This window comes from Cynoglossus semilaevis, chromosome 16, assembly GCF_000523025.1.
Source record: "Cynoglossus semilaevis isolate Cse_v1.0 chromosome 16, Cse_v1.0, whole genome shotgun sequence".
Taxonomy (NCBI): domain Eukaryota; kingdom Metazoa; phylum Chordata; class Actinopteri; order Pleuronectiformes; family Cynoglossidae; genus Cynoglossus; species Cynoglossus semilaevis.
The window spans coordinates 18,719,341-18,731,239 of NC_024322.1; the positions used below are offsets into that span (position 1 = coordinate 18,719,341).

Here is an 11,899-nt window from a genome sequence, read left to right on the forward strand (position 1 = left end):
AATCCACTAACAAGCCTGCTTTCCTTACAGGCCTTGAAGTCATTAGGCCCAGAAGACGCCGACGCTGCCAAACTCTTCCAGATCGGGTGCTGCTGTGATAAATCCCTCGCAGAGAAAACTTGATGTGGTGTCGTCTCCCTGATCTTCTAAATTTGTGCGAGGCAACTTAATTGTGGCTGAGTGCAGTGTTTTACTGCTCTGGTGCCTGCTGATTGGCTGCTTCCCTCCAGTGGTGGGGAAAATCTTTTTATTTGTGGTCCCAGAGTCCTGATTCTGAGCGGCTCATAAAGCCCAGCGATACGAACAATGGAGTGTGTTTTTGTTGTTGTCGTTCTTTACGGCCGCTGGAGGACGAAGATTAAAGGCGGCGGCGGCTCCCGGGGACGGTTGGAGACTAAAGACAAATTTAACCAAAACCTCTCAGCTTTAAAACACATTCCTCTCCACTGAGTCCAAATGAACTTAACATCAAAACACACGCAAATATATCACACACTCAGTACATTGTTTCACACGTCAGCCTGGTGGTAAAAGACAGTCATGACGTTGGTGACGGACTGAAGGTTTCAATTAACCTGTGCTGCATTTTTACACCCTCTACTGCCCCCTAGGACTTGGAACATAATGATACATATATATTTATATATGTGTTCAAATTTTTTAAAATATATTTTATTTTAATTTTTCAAAATTTTTAAAATATATTTTATTTTAATTTTACAATTCCGTTTTTTCTATTTATCTAAATGTATGATAATTCATATTTTTGTTGCTACTGTTTTTGCTCCTTTGTCAGTAAAAAAAAAAACCTTCGGGGGGTGAGTTTAAGAGGCCCCCCCTCCCCCCCCGTGTGCTATTGCTAAGACCGCCCCTGTCCTCAGCATCGCTCCTCCGGTGAACATTAAACTTCTCTCTCACAGAGGGCACACGCTAAGTGTTTTTTTTCTCCCCCTCCTCCCTTCACCCCCCCTCCTCTCTCTCTCACCTCTTATCTGATAGGATCTCTATCCTGCTCTACCCAGGCACTTGACCTCCCTCCGCGCTCTCCTTCCCTCACAGTGACGCAGTGAAGTGGGCTGGTCCAGCTGCGGGTGCAGGGTTTTGGAGAAGTCTCGTGCGCAGGGAGCCAGCAGCAGTCCGGCAGACTTCATCTGGAGACGCTCCTGGATCAGACGCGCGCGTGTGTGTGGGATGTTGGAGCCACGTACGGATCTGCAGGACAGACTTCTCTCCCCGGGAGACCCCAGCCAGTGTCCCCTCAACTTGTAGCACCATCACCCTCTGCAGGAGCCCGCAGAGCTGGATAAAAGTTTGGCCTGAGTGACGGTCCCGCCTCTGGCTGCCACATCTGGACTCCTCTGAAGTCGACGGGTCCAGCGGCTGCCGCCGGTCCTACCTGACCTGACCCCGTCCCTGCTGGTTCTCCGTGGTCTTTACAGTGGAATATCTGGGCTCTCTTTGAATCCTGCTACATTTTTATGAACTTTTTTTGATTTTGTTCATTTGATTTGATTTGATTTTTAATTCCACCAAACAAAAATGGAACATTTAGCTCTGAGAATAACCTGCTCCCTGCTGCTTCTCTGCCTCCTGGAACAAAGGTAAGGTCCAGATAACAACAGTCCTGGAGGATTTTATTATTATGTAGTAATTTACAGTACAGTACTTTTTTCTTATTTTTAATATTAATGATTATAATTTATTCATTATTTGTATGTATTAGTTTCACAGACTGGTGGAGTTCAGGAGAACAGCAGGAAATAAATCCTGCCTCAATGTTTTAGACAATTTAAAATATTTCACACAAAAAATTAAAAGTCAAAAACATCACTACAGAACTCCTGGGACACACGCTCTAAATTATATCTAAAGTTTGTTTCAGTCAATTATTTGTGTTTTAACACTTCAGTGCAAATCAGATAAAAAACCAAAAACGTTTTCACCTTCAACCCTGACACACGTGCGTTTCCTCCTTCAGTCATGTCTTAAATTACACAGTATAAAAACTGACACTAAACGTCGACTCGGTTTCATGTCAGTTAACAATTATCTCGTTTTTATTAGAGTAAAAAAAAATAGTTTACAGTCAACAAACCCAACACTAGAAGCTGTTCAGACACATCAGGAACACGACAGGTAGCACTGAAAACCACAAGAAAAACAAACAAAAAAAACATTTTTAACTCTTCAGTAACAAAACTATTTTAACATTTAGTGATTCTCCCTCGGTGCATGTGTGTGTGTGTGTGTGTGTGTGTGTGTGTTGCCGTGCACACCTGTGCAGCTGCGGGCGTCCTGATGTGTGACCCGTGCTGCCCACGCCGCTGCACGCTGCGGGCTCCACAACAAACCTCAGTTTTACTTTTTAAGATGATGAAAAAGAAAAGGTCGGGCGTATTAAAACTCTGGTTCCCTCCCCGCGGCGGGCCTCAGCGTTCAGGCCTCAGCGTTCAGGCCTCAGCGTTCAGGCCGTCGTCAGTGCAGAGGCCTGAACGCTGAGCCACCGCTGCAACAAGTTCATTAGGTTGAAGTCTGTTAGTCACCGGCGTCACCTGTGCACGTGACAGTCAGGTGACCCGTCTGGGCCAGAGCACCCTGGCCTCGGGAAAAAAAACTTTTTCACTGACACACAGTTACAGACAGAGATGAATTTATCAGGAAAATAAAGTTTTGTTAGAACTAAAGTTAGAAATTGTCTGTAAAGAATCGAACCCTGGACAGGAAATCACAATTGTTGATCAAAAACTGGATCCATTTATTTAAAAAAAAAAAAACTTTTCTGTGGCATTTGGATTTTTTTTTTAATGAAAGTTCACTTTAGATCAGTTTGAACTTTATTTCCCCCACCCCCGTAAAATTGTTTTTTATTGAGATTTCTATTTCTGAACTTCATTGCTCCCTCTGGTTAAATTGTTTTTTATTGAGATTTCTATTTAAAAAAAAACCATCTGAGTTTGTAGTGCTTTTTATAGGTTGATGGTGCGATTCCCGCCAGACAGAGAGCTGTGGATTAGTCGTGACTAACTAACTGATCTGTGTGCCCCACGCAGGGTAGACTCCAACGAGATCCTGGGCCTGAAGCTGCCCAACATTGACCCCATCCTGAACGCCAACACGGTCTGTCTGACCCTGCCGGGCCTGACGCGGCGCCAGCTGGACGTGTGCATGCGGAATCCAGATGTGACGGCATCGGCGATCCAGGGAATCCAGATCGCCATCCACGAGTGCCAGCATCAGTTCCGAGGGCACCGCTGGAACTGCTCCAGTCTGGAGACCCGCAACAAGATCCCCTACGACAGCATCGTCTTCAAAAGAGGTAAACTGCTGCTCCGCCGCGGGGAGGAAACCAGAGGTTTAGCCACATGTTTGTCACTGATCGATCTTTTTCAAGTTTAACTCAAAGTGACAAAGCACACAAAAAAACAAAAGTGTGAGATGTTACCCCACAAAAGGGTCGAAAGTTTAGTCTTCACACAAGTTGTGGTTTTAGTTTCAAGCGTGCGTTATTGAATGTCACTGCTCTGGTATTAAACCAGATTATATTTTATTGTCATCCTTCACACCAGCTTTAGAAAAAAAAAAAGAAAGAGAGATCACTTTCCTGACAGTGACAATTGACAATAGTCAGCTGACAACAATGAGCTCCTCTGAATGGTCAGGTTATCTTCAGTGACTAGCAGGACGGTGTCTCTTTTCTAACCAGCCCAGCGTCTCGTCTCAATAACCGGCACAAAAGAGCAGTCGACTTCAAACGCAGTTAGTCACCTCCAGATTACCAAACCCTCCGCAGATCGGTTTCCTCCGACGCTTTGTAGTTCACGCGGCTCTGCAGGTCGACCACAAAGGATGAAAGAGGATCTGGAGAAGGACGGGACGAGAGAGGATGGACTCACTCCGTCTTACTGACTGTGGTGGACGCAGCGCCGGGTCCACACCGTGTCCACACCGTGCCGTTCATGCTCTGTCTCTGGAGCAGACGGAACCCATGCAGAGTTTTGCTTCACGTCAAGGGTTCAATTCCTGTCCTTTAACTCCGTCTCTCACACAGATGTTGTGATAAATTAACAATCAAACAAATAAAAAATGAGAACAGAAGTTGGAAAATGTTTCGTAGCCACCGAGGTGGAATTTTCTGTCAACGTGAATATTTAAAAAAAAAAAAAAAAAATCTGTCAATGTGAATATTTAAAAAAAAAAAAAAAAGAAAAGAAAAAATCCTTTAATAACAGTCTTTATCTACACACACACACACACACACACACACACCTCTGCCTGTGCACTTTCACTCCTCACTGACTGGTTGAGAGGCTGTTTGTCATTATTAGCAGAGGCAGCTCTTGTTGTCTGGCATCCCTGGTTTGCCCCGGGTGCAGAAACTCCAAACCGCTGACATAAACATCCTCTTTAAGTCGGATGATTCATCCGTTACATGTCGGTACACTCTGCTCCACAGAAGCTCGGAGGCCGACGCACGTAAACACGCCGCGGCCGTGGGTGCGTGCAGCTACACCTGACGCACACAGGTGGCGGCGCTGCAGGAGTCGATGCAGTGAGAAATAAATCACAGGTTGATGTGATTAACTGTGATTCATCACGGCGGTGATGAATCACAGTTTCATGGAGATATTCCTGCAGATAAATCAAGGGGGGGGGGGGCTCACCTGTTGAAGCCCCTGCAAATGCATGCTGGGAGTCGAGATGGTATTTAAAGCTCCAGATGCTGCGGTGAAAGGAAGACGAGCTGATTGGACGGGGGAATAACCAGACACAGAGCGTGTTTAAATATTTATTTGATTCCTAGGAGTCGGAAAAAAATTTGATTCAACTGAAGAAAACTCTGTTTTGATAAAAACATCATTCTGATTGGCCGCTTTCATCGGCCAAGTATAAAAAAAATACTTTGACTCTTTGAGTTTTTTGAACTGTAATTTGAACAGATTAAAGTTGTAACCCTAGTGGACATTTGTGGATGTGCACGTCTCTGAGACGATGGTCTGGTTTAATTAACGGCTCCCGTTTTTATCCATTTACGTTGAACTGAAAACGTAGACCTGGGACGACGTCACAGAGGACACGGGGAGACACAGATGAGACAGACTGTCTCCTCCTGCGTCCCCCCCCCCTCACCCTTTCTTTCCTCCCTCGCTCCTAATGCTTTTACTGCCCCTGCCAGTGCGAGTGCTTGTGAATTTGCTCTCAGCACTTTCCCAACTCATGTGGCAAAAGCATAAACCTGTTTAGTGGGTTTCTGTAACACACTGTGACACTTTCCTTTGAATCTTTAATTCATTTTGCCACTTCCTCTGCCATCAGCTCAGCCGGGCGTGCCGCAGCCGGTGAATTATTTGTTAGATTGATTTGCTCCCAGTCTTCCGGGGGCCTTCGCCGGGGAGCCCGACCGAGAGAGAGAGAGAGAGAGAGAGAGAGAGCGGGGTCGCAGCTAAAACGTACGACCAGCCTAAGTGCAGTCCCTCTGGTCTCCCTCCTCCAGTGTGTGTGTGTGTGTGTGGGGGGGGGCGGGGGGGGCAGTTTGGAGGAAAGAGTTGGTGGATTTGTGTTTCCTTCTAGTCTTAGACCAGGGGTGTCAAACATGCGGCCCACAGGCCAGGACCGGTCCGCTGTGGGGTTTAATCCGGCCCGCTTGATGAATTTTGAAAGTGAAAAAAAGTGACAAAGTTTTGATGTTTCATCAAATTATATTTCATTCAATATAAATATTTTCTGATATACTTGTATATTAGGCCGCATTGGCCCCTGAACCACACTGAGTTTGACCCCCGCCCCCCGTGTTAGACCAAAAATATAATCAGATGTCATTAATAATTCAATGAATTCCATGAACACCCGTCGTGGTGCGACCCACATGTTGTGCCACAAACTTTTGCATCTGAAGTTGTTTCTATAGGAAATGTTATGACACAACAGTACTACTACAGTACTGCAGTACCGCAGTACTGCAGTACTGTAGTACAGGTGTGTGTGTGTCACTGCTCATATCCACAGCAGCCACAGACCCACACACACTTTTATCAAACACTCCTCAAACTGAAAGTTAGGTTGGATTAACTGGGATTAACAGGTTCACACTGGAGGAAGACGTCGTTGTTGACATGTCTCTGCTTCAGTGTCTCTGCTTCAGTGTCTCTGCTTCAGTGTTGACACATGTTGACACTGAATGTTGACAACACTCTGTTCATCTACAAACATCGTAAACCAGATCCTTGACGTTTCCCTTTAATCCCACTGTTGTGGAAACACGAGTTTTATCAGATGTTTTCATGTGATTAATCACAGGGAAGATCAATCACAATTAATCACCATTAATCGTTATTAGTTATTATGTCGTTGTACGTATATGTATATATTTATATTTATATTTATATTTATGTGTGTCTGTATATATATTTCTGTATATATACACACAAAAAAACACATATACATATTTGCATAAATGTGTAAATACATTTCTATATATTTCATTAAATATATTTACATAATCAGGTTAAACATAAATATACGGTGATAGAAGAAGTTGTATCAAACCTTTAAATTTGTCCTTTCAGTTTTCTGTCTTTCAGTTTCCTCCAGTCCACGCACACGGACTGTTTATATTCCGCCTGTAGGGGCAGCGACATTAGTCTCCTAAATTACAGATTGGTCGTGGAGCAGTGGCTCATTACACGTGCTGCATGTAGGTCAGACTTCCTGAAGGAGAAACAGATGTGTTCAACGTTCAAAACCAAACGGTCGTCACACGGTTTTATGACGGAGCGAGGCCTTTAACCTGTGTCTGTTTGACCTCCGACCTCTCACAGCTCGCTGCTGAAGTTATCAACCTGGGATTGGTTTGACTCCAGGTTTAGGATCAAAATCTGAGAACATATATTGGTTTTGATCTTTTCACATCTTGTAGAAACGTAAATAATAATAATAACATAATATAATAATATTTTAAAAATATTATATTTTTTCAACCCACATATGTGAAAGATAAAGTGACCACGACTTGTAATGTGATCAGAGTCTGAATGACCTTTGACCTGTTGTTCTGAAACATTGACAGATTATCTTTGAATGACAACAGTAAAGGGACATGACTGGATTCTTTGATAAAACTGAAGTCAACATTTTTTTGTCCCGGTACCAAATGACCTACGGACCAGCACTGGTCCCCAGACCAGGGGTTGGGAACCCCTGCTTTAGCAGACACACGCCTTGGATGAGAACAAAAAGTACAGAAGTGGCTGGGATCTCCCTCTGAGGTCGTGTCATCCTTTCAGCTGACAGGTTGAAGACGCTCCGGTATGTTCTGCCCGTGGGGCATCAAAGTGTTTTCATGAACTTCTCACAGCAGTCACGACGAGGCAGCACATGCCTCACAACCGACACCGTCCGACTGCCAATCAGTCCGACCTCATACGTCAGGCCGGACGCACGGTCACTGTTTGAGTTCAGTTTGAAGAAGTGACAGGAAAGATGACGTTTGTCCTTTGTTCCGGTTTTTTCCGTCCGCTGACATTTTTGTCTCCTCCCTTACCCGCAGGTTTCAGGGAGAGCGCGTTTGCGTACGCCATCGCAGCGGCAGGTGTGGTGCATGCGGTGGCGAACGCCTGCTCCATGGGCAAGCTGAAGGCCTGCAGCTGTGACGAGAAGCGGCGCGGCGACGAGGAGGCGTTCAGGATCAAACTGCACCGGCTGCAGCTGGAGGCCATCCACCGGGGCAAGGGCATGGTGCACGGCGTCATGGAGCACTTCCCCGCGGAGCTGCCAGGACCCCAGGACTCCTGGGAGTGGGGCGGGTGCAGCCCGGATGTGGAATTTGGAGAGAAGTTCTCCCGGGACTTCCTGGATGCCCGTGAGACGTACAAGGACATCCACGCTCGCATGAGGCTGCACAACAACAGAGTGGGGAGACAGGTGAGTGGGACATGTGTCCACGTGTGTCCTCGTGTGTCCTCGTGTGTCCTCGTGTGGACGGAGAAAACACGGATAGAAAAAGAACAAGGCTACACTCACCACAGCTGCAATGGAAAAACCTAATGTTCACTCGATTAACCTTGGGGTCGTGACCCCGCATGGAGTCTCTTGACCTTCTAACGGGGTCACCTGACGTTTAAAAAAGAATATTTATATATTTGGAATAAGACACCGTTTGGAATTCTAACATCCCTTGTTGAACTTCTTTGTCTTTGTCTCGATGTGTTTTGACAATAGTCCGGTGGTATTTACCAAAAAACAATGTACATTGTCAGGGTTGCCATTCAGTGACACGGCCCTTTATCAGGGCTTTGGCAGAACGTCAGGTAGTGTTTTGTATATTACAGAGTTCTGTGTGAACATTTTAAAATAACAAATCATTTAACCTCATCAACGGCATCGTGTTTTTAACAGCGTTAGAACAAGAACAGTAACATCGGCAGGTTGCTGGTTCAATTCCAGGTTTTTCTTGTGTGGACGTTAACACCAACAGATCATTGCTGCAGTGCAGTGATCTTTGCTCAGGTGGAGGCAGCATTTGTCGTTTTATGACGTTCAACTTCATTCACAAAACCTCTGAGTCCAAAGTCAACACCAGGACTGTCTCCTGTTAAAAATGTCTCAAAGGGAAATTCAGGATCCACCTGGATGGTAGCAGGTCGTAGTGCGTCCAGGGTTCTGCCCCCCCCCCCCCCCCCCACCCCCCCACTCCAAACCCAGCACAGGTGATTCACCTGGAGGGAGTCGTCACCTTGACGTATAAACACACGTGATATTTATGAGGTTCCAATTCTCCAGGTGGCCACTGTGGGAGTTTCCAGGATCATTCGGTTTGGCTTTTCTTCACACGTACAGCGTCCTGTGAGTCACATACACATACAGTACTCAGTACTCAGTACTGAGTACTGTGTACAAGAGTAGCAGTCACTGAGTACTGGGAGTACAACAGTTCAGAAACAAATAATAAGAGCAGAGAAGAAGAAGAAAACTTCAGTTTTACCTCAGAGAGGAAGTTGTCACTTCAGCTGGATGTTTTCATTGGCTGGTTTTTACAGGCTGTCAATTATCAGTCAGGAAGTCAGGAAGGATAATAGTCCTAAACTACAGGGACTGTTAGTACAACAGGTTATATGGAAATATATATATATATATAAATACATACTACTGCAGTGAATTAAACACATACACAGTGACGTTGTTATCATTTTGAGGATGTCTGCCGTACATTTGTCTTATTCTTTTTTTTTTTTTATGGCCCTAATGGCGTATTGATTAATTAAAAACTTCGTATTAATCGATTGTTCAAATAACAGTTTACTACTGGTTTCCTTGATTATGCAGACAAAACACAAACGTGGAGTGCGTGCTCCAGAGCAGCCCACCCTGCAGGAGCAGCAGGACCAGTCAGTCAGTCAAAAACAGTCAGTCAGTCAGTCAAAAACAGTCAGTCAGTCAAAACAGTCAGTCAAAAACAGTCAGTCAAAACAGTCAGTCAGTCAGTCAAAAACAGTCAGTCAGTCAAAACAGTCAGTCAAAACAGTCAGTCAAAACAGTCAGTCAGTCAGTCAAAAACAGTCAGTCAGTCAAAACAGTCAGTCAAAACAGTCAGTCAAAACAGTCAGTCAGTCAGTCAAAAACAGTCAGTCAGTCAAAACAGTCAGTCAGTCAAAACAGTCAGTCAGTACAGTCAGTCAAAAACAGTCAGTCAGTCAGTCAGTCACAGATGTGACTGGTTCATCAGTTCATTAGTGAACTAAACTAAACTAAACTAAACTAAACTAAACTAAACTAAACTAAACTAAACTAAACTAAACTAAACTAAACTAAACACCTGGGTCTGACACCACATTTGGAACTCTGCTGTGGTTTATCTTCCAGAATAATAATTAGAAGTCGTTTACTCACAGATTCCTAATAATAAAAGTTTGTTTTGATGAGTGTGAAGTTACAGCCCAGAGAAATAAACAAAATCAGACATGAAAAAAAAAAAAAAAACATTGGCTTGAATTCTTCAACATCAAAGAGACTTGAAGTTATTTTTGGTCAAACGTTCCGGCCCCTACCAGGAGGGGGCCAAAGAGTGACCCAGCAGTTTACCCTCTGTGTTCTGACACTAGTCTGTTGACCTGCGGTGACCTTTGACAGGATTCAAAGCCAAAGTAATTTGCCTGCGAGCATAACAGGTTGATTTAAAAAAACAAAATCATTTCCACAGTTTTTATTTAACAAACAAAGACAACAAACCCTGAAGGCGTTCCCCGTCCTTGATTTTCAGTAACATTTGTTCTAGAAATATACAGAAAAAACAAAAACTGATCTCATATTTATGAATGGGCATAAATATAAATTAATTGTGATTAATTACAGTCCAAATAATTGCCATTATAACTCATATAAATGTAGCAGATGAGAGGAGCTCACAGTGAAGTCTTGGGGCCGAGGTCGGCACACGGTGACTAACACTTCACTCTGACTACAAAGAAAGAGAGAAAGAGAGAAAGAGAGAAAGAGAGAAAGAGAGAGAGCCTGAAGTCAGAGGCCGCGGCCAAAACTGAGTGAGTCAGGCCGAGCGGTCGTACCGTAAAACACTGCGCACCTTGAAGTATTCAAGTCCTATAGAAAACCACTACAAAGCCCCCCCCCCCCCCGCTTCCAGAGAATGAGTCTTTAGGCAAAGGAATGCTGTGTTTTCTTTTTTTTTTTTTTTTCCTTCTTCGCGGGGCGTGCATGTCGCCTCATGCCCACCCCAGGGTTCTCACGACGTCCCGTCTTGTTTTGAACTCTAATTAGTGGCTGCTGGCAGTTTGGAAACAGATGTTTAAAACCCTGCAAAAGATTTTAGACTTCAAACACCACGGCGGAAAGTAGAAAGAGATTTGCCCTTTCCTTCCCAGCCCCTCTCCTGCCCTGCCTTCACCAGCGCCTCTGCTGGTGGACAGCTGAACTGGTGGAGTAAAAAAAAAAAAAAGGCCGTAGGACCGTGAGTCCAGGTGAACCAGCTCCACATCAGAACCAGTTATTTGTTTGGGATTTTTCTTTTATTTCACAATGAACCCAAACACACTTGTTCATCAAGTGCTGTTTTAAGGCTGGGTCACATGTGACACGGAGACGCTCCACCAAAACAGTTTTTTTTTTTTTTATAGCTGGCCTGGTTCCTGCAGCGTTTAGAGAGCACACCTCAGAGCCGATGCCTTGGCACGCTCCCTTGTGTTCTTGTTGCAGAGCTTCACGCTATGCTGAGGTTCTGTTCAATCCTGTCTGTGAGGCAAGTGGTGACAGTCCTGGATCTGCAACAGTCTCCAGTCTCCGTGTTACTGGCAGCCGTTCTCTGGTAATTACAATTTACCATCAGGCCCTCGGTTCAGGGAGTAAAAAAAGATGCTGTGGTTCTCATTAGAGAAAGGAAGCGATGCATTTAATAAAAACAATGTTATGGTAACAGTGGAGACGTTTGTCCCGACCGGAGGGGGGGGGCAGTGGGTTACTGGAATTGTTGTTTTAGTCACTACCAATTCAGTTCCTCAGAAGGAAGTGTGTTCGATTGTTAATTCATTAACTCATTTTAACCCTTATTATCATGCTAATATTTCATTTCACGGATGTCGTTGATCAATCCATGATCACAGGAGCCGCGGCCAACATTAATCATAATTAAAATTCTAATTGTTTCAGAGCACAAATTGAACTATTATTCTAATGAAACAGTCAATTATATCATTTGCTCATTATCATACCTCAGTGGCAGGTGCTAACGCACAGGTCTGCAGACAGGTGGCGCTGCACCTGCTGCTCTGTGGTCAGCTGTGACGCTGCTCCGACGGCTGGTTTGACTTCACTGACTTCACAATTCATGGATTCATAGTGCCCCCCCTCCCGTCACCCCCCCCTCTCTCCCCCATCCGTCCCTCCAGCCTGATCC

The 11,899-nt window shown here is 44.7% G+C and overlaps 1 protein-coding gene across 1 annotated transcript in view; it reads left to right on the forward strand.

The window, feature by feature from the left end:
- Positions 1-1,046: 1,046 nt before the first annotated feature.
- Positions 1,047-11,899, forward strand: part of wnt10a (wingless-type MMTV integration site family, member 10a) — a 20,589-nt gene continuing 9,736 nt past the window's right edge. Inside the window, exons 1-3 of the mRNA XM_008329118.2 lie at positions 1,047-1,601; positions 3,051-3,316; positions 7,544-7,917. Of these exons, the coding sequence (XP_008327340.1) occupies positions 1,540-1,601; positions 3,051-3,316; positions 7,544-7,917 (702 nt within the window). The 5' untranslated portion in view covers positions 1,047-1,539. The remainder of the gene's footprint in view (positions 1,602-3,050; positions 3,317-7,543; positions 7,918-11,899) is intronic.